The 24,281-nt window shown below is 49.1% G+C and overlaps 10 protein-coding genes and 2 pseudogenes across 10 annotated transcripts, besides 36 other annotated features; all 12 read left to right on the top strand.

Moving 5' to 3' along the window:
• Tc00.1047053511417.129 (hypothetical protein, conserved) lies at window positions 1–265 on the top strand (the record flags this gene model as incomplete). The annotated part of the gene is made up of 1 exon (XM_806006.1): window positions 1–265. A coding segment is annotated over one exon (265 nt), but the record flags the coding sequence as incomplete, so codon positions are not given.
• Window positions 1–15,582: a sequence feature (heterozygous, Esmeraldo-like haplotype).
• Window positions 453–502: a sequence feature (A-rich).
• On the top strand, window positions 530–3,622 carry Tc00.1047053511417.120 (annotated as a pseudogene).
• Window positions 3,840–3,875: a microsatellite.
• Window positions 4,034–4,064: a sequence feature (AT_rich).
• Window positions 4,192–4,683, top strand: Tc00.1047053511417.100 (anti-silencing protein ASF 1, putative; the record flags this gene model as incomplete). Its single annotated transcript, XM_806004.1, has 1 exon — window positions 4,192–4,683. The coding sequence occupies one exon, from the start codon at window positions 4,192–4,194 to the stop codon at window positions 4,681–4,683; it is 492 nt and encodes a 163-aa protein (XP_811097.1).
• Window positions 4,840–4,860: a sequence feature (AT_rich).
• Window positions 4,879–4,904: a microsatellite.
• Window positions 5,203–5,269: a sequence feature (A-rich).
• On the top strand, window positions 5,427–6,341 carry Tc00.1047053511417.94 (hypothetical protein, conserved; the record flags this gene model as incomplete). Its single annotated transcript, XM_806005.1, has 1 exon — window positions 5,427–6,341. One exon carries the CDS (start codon window positions 5,427–5,429, stop codon window positions 6,339–6,341), a length of 915 nt encoding a protein of 304 aa, XP_811098.1.
• Tc00.1047053511417.90 (phosphate-repressible phosphate permease, putative) lies at window positions 6,660–8,225 on the top strand (the record flags this gene model as incomplete). Its single annotated transcript, XM_806003.1, has 1 exon — window positions 6,660–8,225. The coding sequence occupies one exon, from the start codon at window positions 6,660–6,662 to the stop codon at window positions 8,223–8,225; it is 1,566 nt and encodes a 521-aa protein (XP_811096.1).
• Window positions 8,291–8,314: a sequence feature (AT_rich).
• Window positions 8,410–8,442: a microsatellite.
• Window positions 8,486–8,516: a sequence feature (AT_rich).
• Window positions 9,522–11,087, top strand: Tc00.1047053511417.80 (phosphate-repressible phosphate permease, putative; the record flags this gene model as incomplete). Its single annotated transcript, XM_806002.1, has 1 exon — window positions 9,522–11,087. The coding sequence occupies one exon, from the start codon at window positions 9,522–9,524 to the stop codon at window positions 11,085–11,087; it is 1,566 nt and encodes a 521-aa protein (XP_811095.1).
• Window positions 11,122–11,143: a microsatellite.
• Window positions 11,193–11,214: a microsatellite.
• Window positions 11,316–11,336: a sequence feature (AT_rich).
• Window positions 11,395–11,438: a microsatellite.
• Window positions 11,491–11,552: a microsatellite.
• Window positions 11,996–12,034: a microsatellite.
• Window positions 12,219–12,265: a microsatellite.
• Window positions 12,387–12,409: a microsatellite.
• Window positions 12,423–13,250, top strand: Tc00.1047053511417.70 (hypothetical protein, conserved; the record flags this gene model as incomplete). The annotated part of the gene is made up of 1 exon (XM_806001.1): window positions 12,423–13,250. The coding sequence occupies one exon, from the start codon at window positions 12,423–12,425 to the stop codon at window positions 13,248–13,250; it is 828 nt and encodes a 275-aa protein (XP_811094.1).
• Window positions 13,321–13,371: a sequence feature (T-rich).
• Window positions 13,537–13,573: a sequence feature (A-rich).
• Window positions 13,591–14,922, top strand: Tc00.1047053511417.60 (hypothetical protein, conserved; the record flags this gene model as incomplete). Its single annotated transcript, XM_806000.1, has 1 exon — window positions 13,591–14,922. The coding sequence occupies one exon, from the start codon at window positions 13,591–13,593 to the stop codon at window positions 14,920–14,922; it is 1,332 nt and encodes a 443-aa protein (XP_811093.1).
• Window positions 14,962–15,078: a microsatellite.
• Tc00.1047053511417.50 (uncharacterized protein) lies at window positions 15,102–16,481 on the top strand (the record flags this gene model as incomplete). Its single annotated transcript, XM_805999.1, has 1 exon — window positions 15,102–16,481. One exon carries the CDS (start codon window positions 15,102–15,104, stop codon window positions 16,479–16,481), a length of 1,380 nt encoding a protein of 459 aa, XP_811092.1.
• Window positions 15,583–16,581: a sequence feature (haploid, non-Esmeraldo-like haplotype).
• Window positions 16,582–16,659: a sequence feature (heterozygous, non-Esmeraldo-like haplotype).
• Window positions 16,627–16,700: a sequence feature (A-rich).
• Window positions 16,660–16,691: a sequence feature (areas merged during assembly that could not be assigned to a particular haplotype. This can correspond to areas where the two haplotypes were merged or to regions with more than two copies in the genome that were merged during assembly.).
• Window positions 16,692–16,728: a sequence feature (heterozygous, Esmeraldo-like haplotype).
• Window positions 16,729–17,478: a sequence feature (areas merged during assembly that could not be assigned to a particular haplotype. This can correspond to areas where the two haplotypes were merged or to regions with more than two copies in the genome that were merged during assembly.).
• Tc00.1047053511417.40 (DNA-directed RNA polymerase III subunit, putative) lies at window positions 16,790–20,182 on the top strand (the record flags this gene model as incomplete). The annotated part of the gene is made up of 1 exon (XM_805998.1): window positions 16,790–20,182. One exon carries the CDS (start codon window positions 16,790–16,792, stop codon window positions 20,180–20,182), a length of 3,393 nt encoding a protein of 1,130 aa, XP_811091.1.
• Window positions 17,479–17,972: a sequence feature (areas merged during assembly that could not be assigned to a particular haplotype. This can correspond to areas where the two haplotypes were merged or to regions with more than two copies in the genome that were merged during assembly.).
• Window positions 17,973–18,540: a sequence feature (areas merged during assembly that could not be assigned to a particular haplotype. This can correspond to areas where the two haplotypes were merged or to regions with more than two copies in the genome that were merged during assembly.).
• Window positions 18,541–19,047: a sequence feature (areas merged during assembly that could not be assigned to a particular haplotype. This can correspond to areas where the two haplotypes were merged or to regions with more than two copies in the genome that were merged during assembly.).
• Window positions 19,048–19,622: a sequence feature (areas merged during assembly that could not be assigned to a particular haplotype. This can correspond to areas where the two haplotypes were merged or to regions with more than two copies in the genome that were merged during assembly.).
• Window positions 19,623–24,281: a sequence feature (heterozygous, Esmeraldo-like haplotype).
• Window positions 20,285–20,381: a sequence feature (A-rich).
• Tc00.1047053511417.30 (hypothetical protein, conserved) lies at window positions 20,443–21,249 on the top strand (the record flags this gene model as incomplete). The annotated part of the gene is made up of 1 exon (XM_805997.1): window positions 20,443–21,249. One exon carries the CDS (start codon window positions 20,443–20,445, stop codon window positions 21,247–21,249), a length of 807 nt encoding a protein of 268 aa, XP_811090.1.
• Window positions 21,446–21,468: a microsatellite.
• Window positions 21,704–21,728: a microsatellite.
• Window positions 22,951–22,986: a microsatellite.
• Window positions 23,434–24,281, top strand: Tc00.1047053511417.20 (annotated as a pseudogene; the record flags this gene model as incomplete).

Raw genomic sequence — 24,281 nt, 5'->3', positions numbered from 1 at the left:
GCATGGGCAGAAGCGACGTCACAACGACAGGGACGGCAGCCCAACAGCAACAGCTTCACATAAATGTGCCGCAGTTTTACCTGTGGAGTATCTTCTTCGCTTTTTTATGGCTTTGCCGTCTATTTTAGCACACTACGACAAACTTGGTGGCTCCACCATGCCGTCGGCGTACAAACAGCCTCTCTGGGACTACGTGAACGCCATTCTTAGCATCATGAAAGATATGGATTTTTTCGATCCCGCTGCGTATATTCCTTTGAAATGAAGCGCACATGGCGTATGTATCAGAGTGTGCATTTTCCTGCCTTTTTAAAAATTACTCAGATGCTGTTAGTTGGCATGACTTGGTTCCTTTGGGTTGCGCTCGGCGGGGATTTTTGGCAAGAGGTCGGCTTTTTGGGCAGCTCCACAAAGGCGTCTTTGACAACCTCTCGTTTAACACCGGCAATATATATATATATTTTTGCTATTGCTTCTTTTTTTTTTCTTTATTTTTATTTTTCTGTTGGGGCTTGTAGGTAGAGCTTCCATGGGATTGGAGCCGGACAACGTGTGTGCTCATTGCACATTTATCAACGCGCCTGGTAGAGTACGTTGCTCCATGTGCTTTCGCAATATTCGAAAACGAATCCGTGAAGGCGCAGCAGAAATTGGGTCCGAATTACGTTTGCCACATCTGTCAGTGAGCAATCAATCGGAAGAGCAAAAAGAGGGGTGTGTGGCGACACTCTTTTCCACGGCCTCCGGGCAGCCTGTTGTTGTGTCAGAGAAATCGTTGCAGGCCGCAAGGGAGAGACTGGACGCCGACGACGCACAGATACCACTGACCCATGGCACTGGGGATGCAGCTGTGGCGACACTCTTTTCCACGGCCTCCGGGCAGCCTGTTGTTGTGTCAGAGAAATCGTTACAGGCCGCAAGGGATCGAATAGACGCCGATAATTGCGCAACGCCATGTGATAAAGAGTGTAGTGCTCGTGGAATAAACAATTCTTCTTCAGCGGCTTCGCCTTCTTTTGTGGGTCCACGACGGGGTTGTTTTGTAGTTCCTTTTGCTCGATCACCACAGCTGCGCCAGGTGGTGCCGCCGAATCGTTTCCAGGATGCGCCTGCAAGAAGAGAGATGAGGTCTTTGTCCTTTGATATTTTTGCGTTTTTTTCTTTGGCCATGTCGTCTCTTCCATCGAGTGTAGAAGTTGTGCAAAGCACTTTTGCATTCAAGTGTGTGGGGTGCTCTCCGGAACTTTTGCTGCTTCTAGCTCTGAGTGCGGAAGATGACTCTGTGCCCCCCAGGTCCTTCCATACGGCTTTGGTGAAACTGGGGGCTTGCACGAACAGTTGTTCGGAGAATTGGTGCCAACAGATGCTGAAATCGACTTTGTTGAAACTTCGTGGATTATCGCTTTGCTGTAGCCCACCTCTTCCTGTATTTTCTGTGTCCCACGCTCTTCTGTACCTCTGCTTCAAATACAACCGAGAGTTTGTGGATGGGGTGCGACCAGCGCTGCGTGTTCTGACAGAAGGGGATGTTCCAGCATCATCGTTATTGGTTGTAAGCGTTGTGTGTCTTTCCCTTGAGGAACGTCTTGCGCCACATACTTCTGTGGGTGTGATTTCCGATGGCTGCTATGAAATTAAGGTGGCTCTGGATGTGCCGCTGACGAACCTCGTGCGGGAGGGTATCCTTCGCTGCGGGCATAAGTTGTTGGTGTGTGGAGCAAAGATGCTCTTGAAGAATTTCTGCTCTCCAGTCGACTGTCGTGATGATGTGGTCTTGTCGATTAATTACAACTGTACGCGACCGGTGGATCCGACTGCTGCGCTTGGTTTTTACCAAACAAATCCTCCTGTTGTGTCCTCGGCAGCGGTTCACCCGCTCGGTGGACTCGTACCGTCGATACGCGGGGTTGTGGAACGTATTCTTCCACCCATTTTTGTTGAACAGGTGGTTGGCAACGGCGACGCCGTCAGCACCGGTGCGAAGGTTGTGAGGAACCTCCTTGCGCAGTTAAAACGACTTGAGGGCGTTTTGCGTGAGGCCGCAGTGCCGTCTGAGTCGACAAACACGCGCCGTCTTGGCGTCTGACTTCGCTTGTGCTGACGTGTGAGCAGAAGGAGGATGTCATGGTGCAGCTGTGGGAGGATTGTGCGGAGGGATGTGGTGTGGAGTCTCTGGAGGAGGACTGCGGCAGTGAATTTCCCTCCGAGGGGTCCAGTGTTCTTATCTTTGCTCTCACGCCATCTCGGAGTCGGCCCTCGCATCCCTTTCAACATGCCAAAGTCCTGTACACTCGTGCTCGCCTTGATTACAGAGTGATTTCATCACCTAGTGGATTTGTGCGGCCGTTACGGTGCAGCATCAGTGATGCTGACTTGTCGATGCCCGCGGGTGTAGCGACGGATTTTGCTGGTCTTTTTTTGGCTTCCGCAAAAAACGAGGCAGTGAACTCTTTCGTCATTGTCATGTTGAAGAATGAGGAGACAGAGACCCCCTCGTTCTGCATTATGGATGTGCCGTGCGCCACCCCTGTCAAGGAAATTGCGATCACGATGCCCGTAGCCTCCTTGACACCTGTTATTGTACAAAATTCATCCTTCATTCGCTTTGCAGTGGATGACTTGGGACCGGACTGCCTGCACGTCTTGGCAAATGAATTCACGAAGGTCTTACAAAGACCCGCCTCCTCGTATCTCCGTACAGTTATCTCATCTCTCGAATTGGTTCGTGAGAAGGTCATGGGACGAAAAACTCTCATGGCCCGTGCGGAGGAGATATTGCGTTTACGCCAGCTGAGTGTTGAGGCACGGACTGACGTGCGTCGTTACTTGGGCGAACTTAATGGTCGCGATGTTCCTCTTGCGGTCGCCTCTGGGAGCACGTCACGGCTGCCGTATTATATGCGCGCGGAGAGGAAGGGCCCTATTTCGAAGGGTGTTGTTATTCCCACACTGCATGCGAGGTCTGAGATGACAGAGGAACAGAAGTCTGTTTTTCCCCCTCCTCCTGCCATTCACCACGGAGAACGGTCCCATATTTTTGGAAATATCATTGAGATGCGTTTAATTCGTGTATTTGATTCCGGTAGACGTGAGTCTCTTTTGCTCCCCATCGGTTTGGCGGCCTCAGATGTTTCGACTGCTGGGCCTGCGGTGCCACAAGAAACGCTTCTTTACGACTCGATTTGTTTTGATCTCGTCATTCAGGTCGGGGCCGTCGCAGAACAGCAGGTGAAGGCCACGATGAAGAGCCCAGCTGTGCTAAGTGGCATGCTGGAGCAGAGGCTTGCCATGCGAAGTGTTTGTGCGATGGCGGTGGATGAAGGGCAAGTCGACTACTTCATGCAGCGGACAAAAATTCTTGAGACGTGGCAGCGTGCCCCTGAAGAGAGTTGGTGGTGGTTCCTCTCTCTTTCGCATGTCGTCGCGGGGGACTCGCATCCACCCGAGACGGAGGGAACGGCGTTGCTGTGGCTTGAAAGTGAGTGGAGGACACTTATCGACATGCTCTGTGAGGGTCTGAGGGACAGTTTATTCAAGTTCAGCGTTGACGCGGCCGGCGAGGTGACCCGCGCTGTTTTCCTCAAGGAAAATTGTTCTCTCCGCGAGCTCATGAGGGAGTGATACGCAGGCGGGTGGCTAAAAAACAAAAGCAAAATAACAACAACAGAAAAACACAACAGTCAGTCACAAGAAACAAAACAGAACGCTTTTTTCCCCCTTTCTTTTTGCATGTGTTTTTATCCTTCTGCATGTGGATGGCAACCACAATTTGGTTCTTTTTCCTCCTCTTTTTCTTTTGTAAAAGTGCTACATTTTTTTTACTGTAATTACTTGCTTCTTTTTTTTTTCTTCTTCTTTGTTTTGTTTTGTTTTGTGATGGATGCTCACTGATATCTCAAGAGGACGTGGTGGACAAACGCGTGCTTGTGTGTTTGTGTGTGTTGGTCCTTTTTTTTTTTTTTCCGCCCACCAGTCACCGGCAGAAGGAGGAGGACACACCGCCCCACAAGCCATCATACATTTCCACAAAACCATATAATTATTTATAAATATATAAATATATAGAGTAAGAGAGAAAGAGAGAAAGAGATAGAGTGAGAAGGCAAGTAAACAGAGTTAACAAGAGCCGCAAGGCCAAAGAAGAAACAACAACAACAACCAAAAACGGTAAAAACAACAGCAAGAAAGTCGATGGGCACCCAACCCATTGTTCAGCTGCTGGAGATAGAGCTTCTTGGGGACAACCCCGCTTCATATACGCAGAGGTTGCACTGGCGTATGCGCCTAGAAGCCCTGCAGGCGCTGCAGGATCCCATTTCGGTGGCGTTTGTCTGGGTGGGTAGCGCATCGTCGGCAGACTACGACCAAGTGCTAGACTCTTTTGACATTGGCCCACTTGAGAGGGGCACCACGGAGCTCACGATGGAGTGTGACCCGCCGCAGGTTGAGTTAGTGCCCCCGCAGGAAGTGCTAGGCGTCACTATTCTTGTGATCTCATTTCAATATCGGGGGCAGGAGTTTCTGCGGGTTGGTTACTACACACAGGTGGCGTACTTCGATGCGTACCTTAACCAGTGCCCGCCAGAGTTTCCGCACGGGGACCTGTTGGGGCGTTTCATCGCAATGCCGCGGCCAACCGTCACGGTGACGCCCATCGCGTGGGATGAGGCGCCCATGAAGTGAACGCGGCGGGAGGGGGGCATACAAGGGGGTGGCAGGGCGGCTGCTTGGAGGAGACGTTAGACCCATGTGAGAGCGACGGGAACGAGAAACCGACAGGGAGAAAGGGATGAAACGTGACGAAGTTTTTTTTTTTTTTGATTGATTTGTACGTTTTTCTTAAAAAAAAAAAAATTATTTGTTTTGGCTTTATTTCTCTTTCTTTTTATTTTTATTTTTATTTTACCGCTGTCTGTGCATGTTGTTTTTAGACATTTATTCATCCGCCACTCGCTTCCCAACCCTCGCTTTTTTAATCGTTGCACGGATTTGGAGGCTACTCATGCACGGTGAGAGTGGGAGGGGGAAAAAAAAAGAAAGAAGGAGAGAGACGAAGCGGCATGGAGCGGAATTATGGAAACCTCAACGCCGTTTGAAACATTTCCATCCATCACGTGTCGTTCATTATATATGCACATACATATGTATACATATTTACTTATTGGATTTTGATGCCGACGATTCATATTGTTTGGGCGACAATTCTTTTTTCCTTTTTTTTTTTTTTTCTTCTTCTTTCTACATTTATTTTTTATTTTTTATTTTTTTTGTTCCGTACACGTTTTTAGGCACAAAAGGGGATCTTGTTGGTTTCCCACCCTTCTTTCCTTCCCTCCTTTCTCTATCTTTCTCTCTCTGTGGCACCGGTGTTAGTCGCGGAGAACACCGGAGAAGAAAAAAACCTCCTAACGGCACGAAGCACGGAGATGCTCAGTGGAAGATTTGTGGATGACATGCTGAGGGACGGTCATGCATGGAGGCGAGCATTGAAACAGTGCGACACGCAGGAGTGCCTTGCGCCGTCGTCAAGGGCGGCAAAATCAAACATGGGACCCGTTTTTCGCCGCGGCTGCACCGACAACGTATGCAGCCTACGGTTTGTAAGCACCCTGCGAGCTCCCGCGGATACTCTCAATAGTCAGGAGAAGGAGCGAACGCTGCGGCAAAGAATGCGGGGGAGGTGGAACCCCAGCACAAAGCCAATCAACAGTCAACGTGACATACTTTTAGAACTTCTTCAACGCCAACTGGAGCTTCACGGATTTGCCACAGAATATAAGGAATCCCGTGACACATTACTGAAAGAGCAGAGAGGGGTGGAGTCGTTTTATCGTCAGCAGCGGGAGAAGAGAAAAATATTAGAGAGAGCAGCCCGACACGTGGCGCAACAACAAGCGGTTTTTATGGAAGAATCCCAGATGCGACAGAAGCTGCGCGACGTTGAGAGACGGAAACGAACATCTATTGCGGCGTCCATGTTTCATGGAGCATTTATTATTGCTACCAATGTTGAATTTGCTGAGAGAAAAGCCATTTTTGAAGAGTTCAATGAACAGTACGCCATCATTGTCAACGAGGCACATCATGCACTGCAATCCATTACAGGGCTCCCATACTCCCTTTATAAGTCTCTTGTGTCACTTCAAAGAAGGGAGGGGAGGGCCCGGGCGCAAATTGTACTTTCCCATATCAAACACTGTGAATCCCTTAAAATGTACATGAATATCACAATTAACAATTGCCTTAAAGCGGAAATTGCACAAGTTATTGCGAGGGAAAAGCCTTTTTTAGAAGTCCTACAAATGAAAAACAGGAAGCAGAAACACAAATTTATTCAGTAAGCTGTAACAAACGCACAAAGCAAACCATAGACATTATCTTACTCCACAAGAACGTTTTTACTCTACCATTCACAACATTAACGCATGGAAAAACGTTTTATTAAGCCATTCAGAGTTGCGTGTTCGACCGCGCTTGCTGGGAGTAGTGGCACTTGGCAACTCCGGCATCTCGCCACCTGTTTGTTTGCGCACTCTTCTTCTCTCGCCCTTTTTTCTTGTTCTCCCCACAGATCGTGCTAGGCTCTTTTGCAAACTCCCACAAGCCTTTTAAAAAACCCACTTCCCATCGAGCAGAAGAAATACTAGGAACATTTGCCGATGACCAACCCTTACCTGTGGATCACCGTTGTTGGCGGCATTGTCGCCTTCCTTACCGGATGCGGCGTGGGAATGAACGACCTGGCCAACGCCTTTGGCACGACGTATGGCTCCCGCGTGCTGACGCTGAAGCAGATTGTTCTTGTTGCTTCAATCTGTGAGTTTGCTGGTGCCGTGTCTCTTGGTGGCGAGGTGACCTCCACGATCGCCGGCGGCATCGCCGACTCGTCGCACTTTGCAAGCGAACCCTACGTTTTGATGTACGGCATGCTGTGCGCGCTTGGTGCTGCCTTCGCGTGGTTGCTACTTGCGACTGCCTTGACCCTTCCCGTCTCGTCGACGCACAGCATTGCGGGAGGCATCATTGGCTTTTCGCTTGTGTACGGTGGCGCCAACAGTGTCTCGTGGGCGAAGAAGAAGAACGAATTTCCCTTCGTGACGGGCGTGGTGCCGATCATTACGTCGTGGTTTATCTCGCCGCTGCTTACTGGTCTTGCCGCTGCGACTGTGTACGGCCTCATCCGCACGCTGGTGCTCCGTCCGGCGAACTCGGTTCAGCGGGCACTGTACTCTGTTCCGGTCATCTTCGGTGTGGCGTTCTTCCTGGAGTCCTTCTTTGTGCTGTTCAAGGGCGCCAAGTCGCGTCTTCACTGGCCAGTGGAGAAGGCCCTGTGGGTTGCCGCCATCATTGGCGTTGGCGCCGGCATTGCCTCGATCGCCCTTATTCCCCTGCTGAAGCGCCGTGTGAGATTGATGGTGGAGAGGGCAGAGCGCCAGGCGGAGGAATTGGGCTGCGGTGCCGCTGAGCTGGGGCAAGGGGCTGAGGCTGATCCCTCTGCGGAAAAGGTTGAGTGTGCTCCTGCTGCTGACGGCACCGCGTGCGGAAATATAACTTCGTCGAGCACGGCGCAGTCTGAGGAAAAGGTGGACAAGAAGTTCATTGAGCCCATTACAGGGGCGTTTGTGGGCGATGCGGAGAAGAGCTCGGAGAGCGAGCACCGAGGGACGGCTGCTTTGCCGACAGTTACTGCGCAGCTGTTTGACAAGCGCGTGGAGTACGTGTTCCGTTACCTGCAGGTTTTCACGGCCATATGTGCATCCTTTGCGCATGGTGCGAGCGATGTGAGCAATGCGGTGGGGCCGTTCGCTGCCATCTACTCCATCTACCAGACGCGGGTGGTGGAGTCGAAGAACGAGACGCCAATCTGGATTTTGTGCATTGGTGGCAGCGGTCTCGTGCTTGGTCTTGCGACGCTTGGTGTGAGGATCATGAGTTTACTCGGCGAGCGCATCACGAAGATCACCCCGAGCCGAGGCTTCTCTGCAGAGCTCTCTACTGCGATGGTTGTTTCGTTTGCCTCCGGCTACGGCGTGCCGATCTCCTCGACGCACTGCATCACTGGCGCCGTGATTGCAATCAGCATTGTTGACGTTGGCTTCTGGAATGTGCGCTGGATCATTGTTGCGAAGCTCTACGCCGGCTGGATGCTGACTCTTGTCGTCTGTGGCTTGATCTCTGCACTCTTTTTTGCACAGGGAATCTACGCACCAAGTCGGGCCACGTGAATAGAACTTTTTTGCAATTTATTTGTTTGGAGCCTTTTGTGTTCGCAGTGTGGCTGGAGGCAGGCAAATTATTTAAAAAAAAATTTTTTCTCAGGAAATATTTGACGTAAGTTTATTGTAGGAATAAGTGGCTTGTGCTTTGTAATAGAAGGGCAATAAGGAATAAGTGGCATATTGCCCTGCGTATATATATATATATATATATATATATATATATGCGTATGCTATAGAGTGGAGCACTGAACATCGTCGCCATTCTGTTTTTAATAAATCTTTTTTTTTTTTTTTTTTCTGCCGTAGCAGGCTTTGTAACCGGGAGAGGACTGAAAAACGGGATGTGTTGTGTTTTTGTTGCGGCTTCCCGAACATCTCCTGTTTTGTAGCATCAGTCACACGACACTGGCGCTGTGTGGGCAACCGTGTTTACGCGTTGTCGTCTGCGGTGCATTGTGAGTGTGGGGGGTGGGTGTTTTTTTTTTTTTTTTGTAATAAAGATTGTTTCTGCGAAGGGGCAGCGGGGACACCGCACGACGACCGCTCCTTGTTGCTTCGTAGGAGAATCGACATATTAGGGAATAAAACAAATTTTTTTAAAGTGCTGAACTCGCTCTGAGGGTTTATTGGGAGGCTGCGTGATGCCGTCGTGACGCAACGAATGGAATTTATTGCCGTTATGCGGTTTTTTTTTGTTGTGTGTGTATGTGTCGGGCGTCGTCAGCTTCATAGATGAGAACAAGGTTACTTGTGGGGAAGCTGTGTGCCCGCACCTGTTGTGGGAAACAAAAGCAACCGAGACTATAGGCGTCGTGGTACAAATTTGATGGTTGTTTTTTGTTTTGTTTTTTTTTGCGCCCGCACCACTTCTCTTTTGTGTAATCACTCAAAAGTAAAGGGCACGTGAGAATGTGTCGGGAGCCCACATAATCCGCAGCTATGCCCCATGGAGTATGCATCTCCGTGCAGCCGGCACTCTAAGTGTGTAGCTGAACGCAAAGGAAAGGTTGCCACCGGAGAAACATCACTTTGTGCAAATACCCGTTTTTACGAGGGTTTCACGCAAACACACTCTCTTAAAGTGTTTCCTCACAGTGGTCTAAGAAGCAACGACACGATGCTGGGAGGAGTGGCACTTGGCAACTCCGGCATCTCGCCACTTGTTTGTTTGCGCACTCTTCTTCTCTCGCCCTTTTTTCTTGTTCTCCCCACAGATCGTGCTAGGCTCTTTTGCAAACTCCCACAAGCCCTTTAAAAAACCCACTTCCCATCGAGCAGAAGAAATAATAGGAACATTTGCCGATGACCAACCCTTACCTGTGGATCACCGTTGTTGGCGGCATTGTCGCCTTCCTTACCGGATGCGGCGTGGGAATGAACGACCTGGCCAACGCCTTTGGCACGACGTATGGCTCCCGCGTGCTGACGCTGAAGCAGATTGTTCTTGTTGCTTCAATCTGTGAGTTTGCTGGCGCCGTGTCTCTTGGTGGCGAGGTGACCTCCACGATCGCCGGCGGCATCGCCGACTCGTCGCACTTTGCAAGCGAACCCTACGTTTTGATGTACGGCATGCTGTGCGCGCTTGGTGCTGCCTTCGCGTGGTTGCTACTTGCGACTGCCTTGACCCTTCCCGTCTCGTCGACGCACAGCATTGCGGGAGGCATCATTGGCTTTTCGCTTGTGTACGGTGGCGCCAACAGTGTCTCGTGGGCGAAGAAGAAGAACGAATTTCCCTTCGTGACGGGCGTGGTGCCGATCATTACGTCGTGGTTTATCTCGCCGCTGCTTACTGGTCTTGCCGCTGCGACTGTGTACGGCCTCATCCGCACGCTGGTGCTCCGTCCGGCGAACTCGGTTCAGCGGGCACTGTACTCTGTTCCGGTCATCTTCGGTGTGGCGTTCTTCCTGGAGTCCTTCTTTGTGCTGTTCAAGGGCGCCAAGTCGCGTCTTCACTGGCCAGTGGAGAAGGCCCTGTGGGTTGCCGCCATCATTGGCGTTGGCGCCGGCATTGCCTCGATCGCCCTTATTCCCCTGCTGAAGCGCCGTGTGAGATTGATGGTGGAGAGGGCAGAGCGCCAGGCGGAGGAATTGGGCTGCGGTGCCGCTGAGCTGGGGCAAGGGGCTGAGGCTGATCCCTCTGCGGAAAAGGTTGAGTGTGCTCCTGCTGCTGACGGCACCGCGTGCGGAAATATAACTTCGTCGAGCACGGCGCAGTCTGAGGAAAAGGTGGACAAGAAGTTCATTGAGCCCATCACAGGGACGTTTGTGGGCGATGCGGAGAAGAGCTCGGAGAGCGAGCACCGAGGGACGGCTGCTTTGCCGACAGTTACTGCGCAGCTGTTCGACAAGCGCGTGGAGTACGTGTTCCGTTACCTGCAGGTTTTCACGGCCATATGTGCATCCTTTGCGCATGGTGCGAGCGATGTGAGCAATGCGGTGGGGCCGTTCGCTGCCATCTACTCCATCTACCAGACGCGGGTGGTGGAGTCGAAGAACGAGACGCCAATCTGGATTTTGTGCATTGGTGGCAGCGGTCTCGTGCTTGGTCTTGCGACGCTTGGTGTGAGGATAATGAGTTTACTCGGCGAGCGCATCACGAAGATCACCCCGAGCCGAGGCTTCTCTGCAGAGCTCTCTACTGCGATGGTTGTTTCGTTTGCCTCCGGCTACGGCGTGCCGATCTCCTCGACGCACTGCATCACTGGCGCCGTGATTGCAATCAGCATTGTTGACGTTGGCTTCTGGAATGTGCGCTGGATCATTGTTGCGAAGCTCTACGCCGGCTGGATGCTGACTCTTGTCGTCTGTGGCCTGATCTCTGCACTCTTTTTTGCACAGGGAATCTACGCACCAAGTCGGGCCATTTAGGGGAGTGATTTAGGTTTATTTTATTTTGTAGCAAATATATATATATATATATATATTTTAGGCATTTTCTACCCTTTTTTTTTTCTTTTAAAAAGAATTTGATGCTTTATTTTATTTTATTTTATTTATTTATTTATTTTGTCTTTAGGATTTTGTATTTTGTTTTAAATGGATGTGTGTTTTCTTAATACGTAGCTGAGTGATTTTGCCCCCCATTAACAACAGACCAATTTTATTATTATTATTATTGATTTTGTACTTACGGCTGTCTTGGACTTTAAGATGTGGTTGCGGGGAGTAATGGGCGTCATTATTATCTTTATTATCTTTACTACTACTACTACTGTTATTTATTTATGTGGGTTTTCTTTTTTCTTCTTTTTGTGACATATGCGGGGATGATTATATATATATATATATATAATGTATACAATGTATACGTATGCATTTATGCATGTATGTATAATCTGTGCTTGATTACGAATACAGATCCGTAGCTGAAGGTCCACTGTGAAGTTGCTGGCGGGGCGTGTGGGTACCGTCAGCGGTCCGGGATTTTTACCCTAACCCCTTTTCCTATTTCCCTTTTCCTTCCCCCGCCGTGTAGCATCTTTCTGTTGGCGTTCTTTGACGTTTGCGTTTGTTGCTGGGGTGAACGGTCGCTGTTTTTTTTTTTTCTTTTGTTGTAGCGCGGCGCCAATAGATTTTAACCAGGCGGGGAAGGCAGGCAGGCGGAGGGGGGGGATCTCTGCACCGACTGCTTCTGTTGCGTGTTGGTTCCGGAGGCCGCCCTAATTTGACTCCCGTTTTTCTGCTCTCCCACAGTTGCTACCGTTCCCCATAAAACAGTGTTAATTAAAACGAGGGCGGTGGTGGCGGGCGGAAGGGCGGCGGTGGGGTTAAAAAAATTTTTTTTTTTTTTCTTTTTTTGTTGTTCTTTTTTGTTTCCGTCGTTCATATTACTGGGGTATATGCCAGTATAATAAAAAGGAAATAAATTTCTTTTTTTTTTTTCTAATTTTATGAAATTCTGTGTAGGCGGCGGGGCTTTTCGCACAATGTAAGAGCTGGGTGGCCGCAGGGATCGGGTTGGGACTTCGCGCTTTTTTTTTTTTTGCGTTAGAATAAAACTTTTTCTTTTCTTTTTTTATTTTTATTTATTTATTTTTATATTTTATCGAACTCTGCGGCGGTGCGCTGCGGGCGATTTGTGGGTTCACGTGCAATATGTGACAGCCACCTTCCACCCCTAACCCCTTCTCCCTCCAATTGTGGCCTGCCATTTGCTTCTTTTCTACCTTTTTTTTTTTTTTTTTTTCTTTAGGGGAGAGTGGGATGTTGAGGCATTTTCAGCGCGATGTGCGTGGTGGAAGCTCCTCCCGACGCAAACTTCCGCGCTCTGTTGTCGGTGAGCGCTCTGAGGAGGGTAGCGGTACGTCGAAGGACCCTTTTGTACTTTCCCTGCGAGAGATCCCGAATAGGAGTGGATGTTACCACTGCGTTGAGGATTGCTGTGAATGCCTCTGGATAACGGAGCTGTTGGCAGTTTGTTATGGGTCTTTGCCAACAAGAAGGCAAGTGATGACGTATCGGAAGAGGGAACGGTGCGCCAAGTCTATTCTTCCTCCGTTTGTTGCCCGAATCGTGAGAGTTGCGAAGATCTCCTCGCAGGACACGTTCTACGATTTGGGCTGTGGAAATGGAAGTGTTCTCTTTCAGGTTGCGTTGCTGACGGGGGCTCGTTGCGTTGGTGTGGAGATTAATGAGCGAAATGCAACTGTTGCGCAGGATGCATGGCGCCGTCTTCGGCCAATGATTGAGGCGCGACGCGGGGAGCCGGTGGAGGTTGAAATTATTTGCGCGGATTTTTGTTCCCTCATGCGGGATGAGAAGTTCTTTGGGTCATCTCCAGTGATTTGGGCGGCCAACCTCCTCATGCCGGGGCCTGTGAACCACTACCTCTCCGAGCGATTTCGTCTGCTCCCGAAGGGAAGTCGTGTGCTGTGTTTAGAGGACCTGTACCCGCATGGCAGGTCGGTGGCGAAGTTCCGGGATCCGGATGCATTCGAGATGTTTGCCATGACGGACTTTAAGTGGCAGACGAAGAGTGTGGAATGGTGTGACACGGAGGGTCCTTTTTCCATGTACACGAAACGCACGTGAAGGGAACATGAAATAAATGAAAATGACAGTAAAACTCCCACGCACGGCAATACCGAAGACACACACACACAAAAAAAAAAAAAAAACATAAACAGAAAAACAAAAACAAAAAAGAAAGAAAGGTAGAAGGAATGGAATTACGTTTTTCAACGTGCTGTATGGTTGTCCACATATGTGGTGCTTTTTCTCTTTGTGTACGGTACTTCATGAGCCCATGAAAAGGGGTGTGGGTGGGTGGTAAATGACGGAAATGCATTCGTTAAGGTTGCGTGTGAGTGACCGTACGTTTTTTTTAAATTCTCTCTTTTTTTTTTTTTTTTTTTGTAGCCGCTTATCAATAATGTTGTTTGTTGCCTCAGAGGGCAAGTCGAGGCTAATTGACTTGGAGACGAAGGCCGTACAGAGGACATGCGCAACAACACACATTGAAAGACGGGGACTGACGTACTGTGCGTCTTTAAAGACTGTTATTGCGCACCAGTCGCGAGGTTGTACTTCCTTCTTTTCACCCCATACACAGCAGCCAGTGCAAAGGAGCTTCACGATGGAACCTATCATGTGCTCCGCATGCACCGCTGACGGTGTATTTCTTATTGGTGGAACAGCAGAGGGAAATATATACGTGTGGAACACACTCACGGGGCAGCTTTATCATCTTGTAAGGGCACATAGACGCTGTGTCACGGAAATCACCATCTCTTCTGATCAGTCCTTACTTGTTACAGCTTCTGAGGATTCTGTGTGCAAGACCTGGTCACTAGTTAGCTTGGTGGCTCGGGGTTCCAAGACAGTGGCTCCATGCTCCTTCTTCCATGGGCACACCTTGGCGGTGAATACCTGTTCCTTTATGGAAAGCGGGTTTATGGTTGTGACAGGGTCGGCCGATCGTACCTGTCGCATATTTAATGCCTTAACGGGCCAACAGCAACTTGTAATTACTTTGGATGACGCACCCACGACAGTACGTCCTTCACCGGGAGATGAGATGCTTCTTATTGGCTCCGCGAAAGGATCATTGTTTTTTGTTGATTTTTATGGCAATGCGTCGGAACAAAACCTCCCAATTAGTCTGCATGGGCGCAATGAAAGTGTTATAGAACGCAAATCCTTTGGCGATGGGCACAGTGGTGCTATTCTGTTCATTTGGTTTGATCCAGCGCGGCTTGGATACGCCATTGTGGGAAGTGAAAACGGGGCTCTGCTGTGGTGGAGTATCTCTACACAAGCGGTGCACAGCGAGGCATTTCCCCGTTTTCCCGGTGGTGTGTTGAGCATGTGTTATGTTCCTAGAGACAGCTTGACGGCTGTCCTTTGGCCTTGCGTCGGCCTCATGAAGCATCCACTTGACCCGTCCACCACGGACTACATCATTTCCTCTCTGCCGTATGAAGGCGCTGCCGCAGAGAAGAAGCCTGTGGCTGCGGGGCCACGACGTCGCTGTCGTGAGTCGGACGGGGGTGGTGATTTTGGCGACCGGGATACGAAGTTAAGAGCGGAGGATAAAAATGACAGCGACTGTTGTGTGAGCGCAATTCGGCGTCAACGGGAGAAGAATGACGAGTTGGAGTCTCTTCGGGATCAACTAAAGGTAAAGCTGCAGATGCTGACGCTCTTACGAGGAAATGGGAGAGGGAGAGGAAGGTCCAAGATTGAGCATAATAGTTTTTTTTAAGTGGCTTATGTGTTATGGACAATTGATGTTACTCTGCGCTATTTGATTATATTATATTATATTTATTTATTTTATTTATTTGTTGGTTTTCGTTTCTTTTTTTTTTTGTTTGCCAACATTCTTTTCTTGTTTATTGACGTACATTATATTATTTATAATCTATATTAGGTGATGAATACATGTCAAATGGATCGACGCACTCCTTTAATGAGGAACGAGAGCAGTCCATTCTTTTTTGTGAGCTGGTGGGTCATATGAACTCATTGCTCACACTTATTGCGAGTAGCTCCTATGAGGGAAAACAATACGTTCTTCTTATTCCACCAAACCATGATGTGGAACGATTTGTGACGGGATTTTCCATGAGAACCAGAGGATCTAGGCAGCGTATTATTCGCCGAGTATCACAAAGTGTTGTGCGACGACATTTACTACACGGTAGTAGCTTTGATGAAATGTTTACTTTTACTGGAGATGCTGTACGCATCGAGTTTACGTTATGCCATGGTGAAGAGGCTACAGATGCGCCATTTCTTGGATTTGTATCTTTGTTGCGTCCTGGGAGGCCTTCTTTCCAATTGGGAATTCGAGGGAGTGAGAATTACGGGACAAGCGGAAATTTTTGTCTGTTGTTTGTTTCAGGCGCACTTTTAGAGGGTGAAGCGGCAGTGTCTGTTTCGGCGTCCCCATTCATGTCTATAAACGGCGGTCAGAATTATGTTTGGTCAAGACTTCAGAAGCCCAACTTCTCCGGTGAGGTCTCACTCCTTCAACAATTCAAAAACGATGAGAATGTGCTGCGGACTTTTTTGGAGGGGATTCCCCTCCAGAAGAAGGATGCCGGTTGTGAAGGCATGGAATTGCAGAAGCAGTTGGATGACGCCTTTTTGTTCGTTGAGACGGAGGTGGGAATTATGTCCAGCTCTTATGTGTGCATGCTTGGCTATGAGCCGCTGATCGTCGCGAAGGTTCTTCAAATTTCCACTGCGGGTGCTGACGCCGTGAGCAGTTTCTTTGTGGATTTAGAAAGGGAGAAGGAGGACGTGTTGGTGGCCTTCCATGCTGTTGTGACGGGTGCGTTGAGCCATAAATTGGTACCCCACTGGGATGAATTGATGAATAGGGAAAACGTTGCCTTTAGTCATGCGTGCAATAAGCTGAAGCAAGTGTACCCATTTCAGCATTTTCTTCCGTCGTTACTTGAGAAGCTTCCGGTGAGTAGTTTCTTAGCTGAGATTGAGCTGATACGAGTGCTGGATGCCACGTCGCTTAGTGTGTTGTCATTTATGCGAGCTATGGAGTGTACGCTTGGGCTTTTAATGGAGGCCCTTACCAGGTATGGCTGCCATGCGGACTCCACAGCGGATAACTGCATTTCTTTTTTGTGTGCTCTTATCATTGCAGCAACTCCGGCTTTTCTTCCTGCACGTATTCGCTACATTCGTGACTTCAGTTTGTTTGTGATGGATGTGTCTGCGATGGGTTACGCCTCAACGACCTTTGAGGCGGCCGCAACACAGATCATGGAGGAATACCGTCTTCATGTCTGCTCCGAATAAGATGGCGATGAAGTGCTTGTATTAATTTTACCGCCTTTACTGAACGCCAGGTCTTGTTGCTGTTGTCAACTTTCAATTGCTGTATGTATATATATTTTCATTTTTTTTTTTTCTATACCGTCTGTGTGTGTTGCGATGTGCGTGGTTTTTTTTTTTTTTTTTTTTTGTGTGTCTGCTGTTGTTTACATCTTTTTTTTTTTTTTTTTCTTCTCCTTCTTTAGTGCGATCCCCACCCCTTCACAGTCCAAATTTCACTTTTTTAGTGTTTTTTTTTTTGGTTTCCTTTTGGGAAATCACTTTCTTGGGAGATGCCTTTGCCCACTCAAGGCAGTGACGATGCCGCGTACAACACGCGGAAATTGGCGCTCCTGCCAGCGCTTATCGGAATGAAGGGACTTTTGAACCACCACATTGCCTCATTTGACCACTTAATAAACGTGGAGTTGAAGAGGATTCTTTTGAATGAGTCCAACAGGGAGATTAAGAGCAGCATCGACCCGGACTTCTCCATTCGATACACAAATATCCGGGTTTGTCAACCGAGGGAGATTGTGGGGAAGGGGCAGTTGCCAAAGGCCGTTTCTCCACACGAATGCAGGACCCGCGATCTCACCTATCGTGGGGATATGATTGTGGATGTGGAGTATACAAGTCGTGACCGCAACAAACGGCCGTGCACGGAGACCGATATTAAAATTGGGACAATTCCCATCATGCTGAAGTCGAGTTCATGTAATCTGTTTGGAAGGACTCGTGAGGAGCTGGTCGCGATGCGGGAGTGTCCTCTTGACCCAGGCGGTTACTTCATTATCAAAGGAGTGGAAAAGGTATGCTTGGTACAAGAGCAGCAGAGCAAGAATCGTGTCATTATTGAAGCGGATGACAACGGCAATATTGTGGCTCATGTTCAGAGCAAGACGCACTATTCCATTTCAAAATGTTCCGTGACATTTAAGAAGGGGCGGATTGTAATGGTGCATCGATCGTTCAAGGAAGACATTCCCATCGTGGTGATGCTGAAGGCTCTTGGGATGGAAAGCGATCAACAGATTGCGCAGCACATTGGCACGACGCCTGCCTTTGAAAGTGTCTTATTCGCCTGTTTTGAGCAGGCTGCTGCTTTGGGAGTGAAGACTCAGGACGATGCGCTGCATTTCATTGGTGAAAGACGTAAGGAGACCTCGTGGGAGGTGGATGACGCGCAGCAGAGACACATTCAGAAGTCCAAGGCAGACAATGCGGCGGAGTTTCTTGGGAATGTTCTCTTGTGCCACATCCGGGAGGGACAGGTGCAGCGTGACTGGAACTTTCGCCACAAGGCCCTTTACGTGTGTTTTATGGTGCGACGCATGATTGAAGCAAGTGTGGATTCCTCCCTGCTTGACGAACGAGACTTTTATGGTAATAAGCGGTTTGAAACAACTGGTACACTGATGGGTCTCCTGTTTGAGGATCTCTTGAAGCAATTTAATCGTGTGGTGAAGACGGCGATGGATCAGCAACTGTCCAAGAAGGACACGACAAAAGCTTTTAACGTAAAGCAGCTCATGGAGAGTAAATTGGAGGTTATTCAGAGCGGGATGCGGGTGGCGTTGAGCAGTGGCCGGTGGGAGCTGAAGCGGTTCAACATGAGCCGTCAAGGCATCACTCAGGTGCTCTCGCGACTGTCTTATATTGCATGCATTGGTATGATGACTCGTCTCGCCTCTTCCTTTGAAAAGAGTCGCAAGATTAGTGGGCCACGTTCATTGCAGCCGAGTCAGTGGGGAATGGTTTGTCCATGTGACACGCCCGAGGGGGAAAGTTGCGGTCTTGTTAAGAACTTTGGCATATTGAGCCAAGTGACGTTGGACATGGATGATTCTTTTGTTCGGGCGGCAGCACATAACTTGGGTGTGGAGGAGGTGGATTCCATCAGTTCCAGGGAGTTTTTGAATTATTACACGGTCTTTTTGAATGGAACGCTGATTGGCATCCACCGCTACCCCAACCGTCTTTGCAGAGGGGTGCGTGCGTTGCGAAGATCTGGACGGCTGCATCCACATGTTTCGATTGCCATCAACGATCGTCAGAAGAGTGTGCAAATTGGGTGTGATGGGGGGAGAATTGTCCGATTATACATTGTGGTAAACCACGCGAAGCCTGCCGTCACCTCCGCCCATCTGGACCAGCTTTCTGCTGGGCAATACTCCATCAATGACTTTTTGGCTGAGGGATTGGTGGAATTTATCGACGTGAATGAGGCCAATGACTGTCTTATCGCTGTCTACCCCAGGGACATTGAAACATACACAACGCACCTGGAGGTGGAGCCGCTTTCTCTACTGGGCGTCGTTGCTGGGATTATACCCTTTCCGCATCATAATCAGTCGGCCAGAAACACTTTTCAGTCGGCGATGGGCAAACAGGCTTTGGGCACGATTGCGTACAACCAGTACATTCGCACGGATACTGTTCTGATGCTTGGTGCCTACCCTCAGCGACCCCTTTGCCGGACAAAGGCCATGGACCTTACCCACTACGAGAAACTGGGGGCTGGTATCAATGCGATGGTGTGTGTCATGAGCTACAGTGGATATGACATTGAGGACGCTCAGGTGTACAACCGCTGCTCACTCGATCGTGGTTATGGTCGATGCGTCGTTCTTCGAAAGCACGAGGTGGATTTGGAACGGCTTCCAAATGGGGAATACGAAATCATTCTTCCCCCTGATTCCAATGCTGGCAAATGCAAGGCGCTTAACAGTGATGGCATCGCCAGCAAAGGGGCTATTGTGCGCCAATTTGACATTCTAGTTAACAAGTATACACCGGTGGCATCCTTGGAGCCCCGACCCAATCCTCTTGTGTACAAGTATCCCCAGCCCGCCGTCGTGGACCATGTGGTTATTTTGCCTCCCGGTGACTCCGAACGCTCGATGGATGTGGAGCAGAAAATTAAGGTGATCACAAGGGAGGTTCGTGTACCGGAGCCGGGCGATAAATTTTCGTCACGGCACGGCCAGAAGGGTGTAGTTGGTCTTATCACAGATGGAGTCAACATGCCCTTCAATGAAAAGGGCATAAGCCCCGATATGATCATGAACCCCCATGGGTTCCCGAGTCGAATGACAGTCGGTAAGCTCCTGGAGTTGGTTAGTTCAAAGGTTAGCGCTCTTACGGGAACATTTGGAGATGGTACAGCGTTTGGCGGAGACAATGCGGAGGATTTGGGCATGCACCTGCTACGAAACGGCTTTAACTACCATGGGAAGGATGCATTTTACTCCGGCATTACGGGAGAGATCATGCAGGCCTATGTGTTTTTTGGCCCTATTTACTACCAACGTCTCAAACACATGGTCACAGATAAGATGCATGCTCGTGCCACCGGGCCACGTTCAATGTTGACTAGACAACCGACGGAGGGTAGATCTCGCAGTGGTGGTCTTCGCGTGGGCGAAATGGAACGAGATTGCATGGTTGGTTATGGTGCTTCAAATCTATTGAACGAACGGCTACTTCTTAGCTCCGATCTTTTTACCGTGGATACATGCCGCTCGTGTGGATTTCTGGGGTACTGTGGTTACTGTCCGTACTGTAATACAAAGAACACAGTGTCACATGTAAACGTTCCCTATGCGTTCAAGCTGCTTCTACAGGAGCTTCAAGGCATGGGCATAAGCACACGACTTTCATTAGATTTTATTGGCCAGCATTAACACATCGAGTAAATAAATAAGTATATATATATGCACAAGATTAGGTATAGGTTTCCATTCTTCACGTGTTTTTATTTATTTAAAAGAATACGAGAATAGAGGTTATCTTCACTCTGTTTGCTGTTTTTTTTTTTTTTTTTCCTTTTGTCTATGTGCATCTTTACTTGTTTTATTTTCTTACGGGTTTTTATTTTTATTTATTCCACATACATGTTTATACATATACACATCAATATTGACTTTAGGTGAAATGATTCTCGATGAATAGACGTCGTTCTCATCGAATTGGCCGGGTACTTTACATGGCTAAAGATGAAGACAAGTGTTTACGTTACTTGAGACCTCTTGGTGTAGGTACTCATCCCTGCCTACGGTCCCAACCGTCTCATGGTGTTCCGCCATTTCTTTCGCTCAGCACATCTACGGATCTTCTGCCCTTCTCTCCTTTGGCAACCATACCAGACACGGCTGTTTGGACAGTCGGTGCTCTGCACGATGACGATGTGGAGGGGCTGATGCCTCCACGGGAGGTGTGCCTCACCCTTCTTTCGCCCGGGGCGAACAACGCCTTATGCGATGTCTTTTGTCTGGCTCTCTACTTCGCCCTCAATGTGTACCGAAGGGCATCTGTGTGGTCAAAGTGGCAACTTCAGCAAATATCTTCGGCTTCAATTAGTTGCGATGACAGAATTCGTGCGGTGGAGTTTTTTCAATTGCTGTCCCAGCACAGTCTTACACCCCCACTGGATCTCTTTTTGTCAATGACTGAATACACCTTGACTCACTCGGTTCGGCTGTCAAAAGATGGCAGACAGTTGCAAAAGGACGGTCCCTCTCTCTCGGTGATGCCTTTAGTTGATGCAACACTTTCTAAAGCCACCACGGAGGCGAATCTCGTCTTGCAACGGTGTGATGCGGAGGGCATTCAAACTCTGCGAAGGGCATCTCCTTTATTGTACACGAGGCATTGTCAGCGACGGCGTTCCGAGGATCCGGGTGTTTGGGTGCTAAAAACAAATAAGCACGTTAAAAAGGGAGAACAGTTAACATTGCAGCAGCTGTTCTAATCGCGTCATCTTCCATTTGCTGAGACTTGGAAGGATCCTTTTTTTTTTTGTTGTTGTTGTTGGCCACTTGTCGTTATCGCTTCTTTCACCGGCATTGATGTTGGTGGCGAGGGCTCCGTAAAAGCGGTACCACGATGCAGGTATCGGCAACGCCCTCAAAGAAAGCGACGCGAAAAAAAGAAGAAGAAAAAAAGATTTATTATTATTATTATTATTATTTTTTTTTTGACTGAAGCCTGCAGTAATTTGCCAGGCGGTGCCGGCACGATCAAAATCCAAATAGTAGCAGTAGCAGCAGTGCGCCCCTCCAACGGAAGAAGGGAGAAAAAACGATGAAAGGGCACCGCCAGATGGAGGGAGAAGGTAAAATAGCGGACACTAAAAGGCCATGATGAGTGCAACTTTGTGACGTCTTCTTGTGCTTATTGGTTTACGCTGAGAATAAAATACAAAATTTATTTCTATTTTTATTTTTGTTTATTTTTTACGCTCATTTGCGTGGAAGAGTTCCACTGCTAAGATACTGCGTCCCCATTAGTTTAGAGAAAGACCCTTAATTTTACAATGTAGTGTTAATTTAATTTTGGATGGATGTGCCGGAATATTAAAGGAATTGAATATTTGCTCCGCGCCACCAGGCATTCCACTATGCAGCGAATACCGCGATCATGATGCCACCGTCATTGATACTACTGCTCGTGGGAGACCAATGACAATACGTAACGCGAATACTCCTTTGATGGTGCCGTGCATTTTATTTGGACTTACATTTATGGTTTGCTTTTTTTTTTTTTTTTTTGAGCACATGAGCTTTCAGGCCTATTTTTTTTGGCTGTACATGACTTTTGTATTCGGCCGTTGACTCCACGTGCTTTGCTCATCCCTTAAACTATGATCGAGGCATTGAGGCGATTACGGAAGGTTCTTTGCAACAGCTGTTACCTTTTGCGCGTTCAAAAATTTTTTTTTTGTATTCATTCAAAGCACCGACATTTACAGAAGAATGCGCGTGATGGTGCATCCGCGCCGGACTTGTCGGCACGATGGCTGCAGCGTGTGGCTGTCATTTTGATCTCTCGGGAAATATGCTACGACGCCTTCACGTGTGTGTTGTTTCGGGGAAAATGTGCCGGCGGCTGTGCGATTGCCGGATGGAGGGAGAGGCGTGGAGGGAAATGCGTGAGTGCAGCGGTCGAGAGTCGCGCTGGGCGTCTCGCCGCGGAGGGCACTGCCCACCCAGCCCAGCACCGCTCCTGTCGGGCACCCTCTATCACACTGCAGCATCGTAACCGACGCCACCAGCACGCAGCGAGGCAGCGGATGCCGCCACCGCCACGAGTGCGACCGGAAGGGGACACGTCTGCTGTTGCGTTCCGAGGGGGCGCTCCGTGTGGCACAGCGGTTTGCCCACAACCCTCCTCGCGGCGTCCGCACACGACACCGGGCACTGGCCGCGGAGTGTTTGCGTCGTGGAAGAAACTGCGGTAGAGTTCCTCCTCATTCCATATGGACGGACGCCTGATTTTTTTCTTTTTCCCACCCAGGTGGATGGCTGCGCGGTGACACCACAACAAGGCAGCCGTTTTCACCATGGAGGGGTGATATCAGCAGGGTTACGCATTGGGAATATGAATGGCGAATGCAATAAGAAAGGCAACGTCATGACAATCTTTTGTGCTGTGCGAATTGCAGAAATTTTCCATACATATATATACATATATACATATATACATATATTTTCCTTCTGTGAGAGCCTACCACGATGCGCCGCTGTTGTGGCGTGTATGATTTTTTGTCCTTGCGTGTGGCCGCTGCTGCACCGAATTCTCCTTCCACTTGTGTTAGGGGTGATATGCCCGCACGTCCTTTTGTCAAGTGTGTGCGGTGTCGGCGGTGCCACACGGGTGCGGGACCGTAGCTAGCGGAGTGCGTGGACGAACCCTCCGTGCACACCATGTTGTTATTATTGTTTGCCCTCTCCAACACTGTTCTGGGTGGATGGCACCCGCGCGCCGTCGTTGTGTTGGTCCTCGTGCACTTGGTATCGCACACCGTGTGGATGATACTCATGTTGTGGTTGTCAGTCATTTCTGTGCCTATTTTTTCATCTCTCTTATTCCCCTCTCGTTTGGTGGTTATTGTTGAGCCTTAACTGAATCCAACTAAAAAGAACAGAAGGAATCAATGCCTGGAAATCAAGCGTCTGCTGTGCCGCAGGGAGATAGTTGGAGGAGAGCGAGGCCGGAGTCTGAGGGTGAGACAGATCAACCCGCTGCGACCCACACAAGAGTGGAGGAAAGGCAGCGACTGCAGTGGACCATGAGCAGCACCGTAAAGGACATCCTGCTGGAGGGAAACACTGGCAGCACCAACATGAAGCTGAATGATTTTCTTACGATGGAATTGGACGGCAGAGGCGTTTTGGACGCCAATCGGGATGTCTTGTTGGAGGCGTGTTTTAATGATCCCACGAAGTATATTCACGATGCGGGAGTACTGAACGAAATAAAGGCATCAGATCATTAAGTGAGGATGGAGAGGGCTGTAAGGGATGAAATGGATATGGAGGAAGATATAAGCAAACTTTACAAAAACTGTGTGCACAATCTACTGAATTGGTTGGTGGCTGCTGCGGAGGTAAAAGCAAATGTTCATGGAGTCACTAAAAGGTTCTTGGATGCAGCCGCCGAGGAAGCGAGGAACCCAAAGAAGTCGAGCGCACCGATATACCTGGAGGGAGTGTACGAGTCTTTGTACAATGCGAGGTGGCATCATGTCGTGAAGGTTGTTGGCGGCGAGGGGACGGGAATGGAGGTGAGGGAGGGGAAACCACCGCAGTCATGGACGTACAGGGCAGTTGGCCGAACTCTCGAAAAGGATAACAGTGTGGAGCACTTCGTTGCAGCACGTCTCAGGCTGATGGTGCTCACCTCGGACAAGGGATGGTCATATTCGTGGAAGGAGGATGAATAAATCCACTCGTAACTGCCATGTGAACTGTGAGGTGGAGTGAGTGTGGCAGATCGTCAGGA

Source organism: Trypanosoma cruzi, genomic scaffold (genome assembly GCF_000209065.1).
Source record: "Trypanosoma cruzi strain CL Brener 1047053517117 genomic scaffold, whole genome shotgun sequence".
Classification (NCBI taxonomy): Eukaryota; Euglenozoa; class Kinetoplastea; order Trypanosomatida; family Trypanosomatidae; genus Trypanosoma; species Trypanosoma cruzi.
The sequence above is the reverse complement of the archived record's forward strand: the minus strand, read 5'-3'. Positions and strand labels throughout refer to the sequence as shown.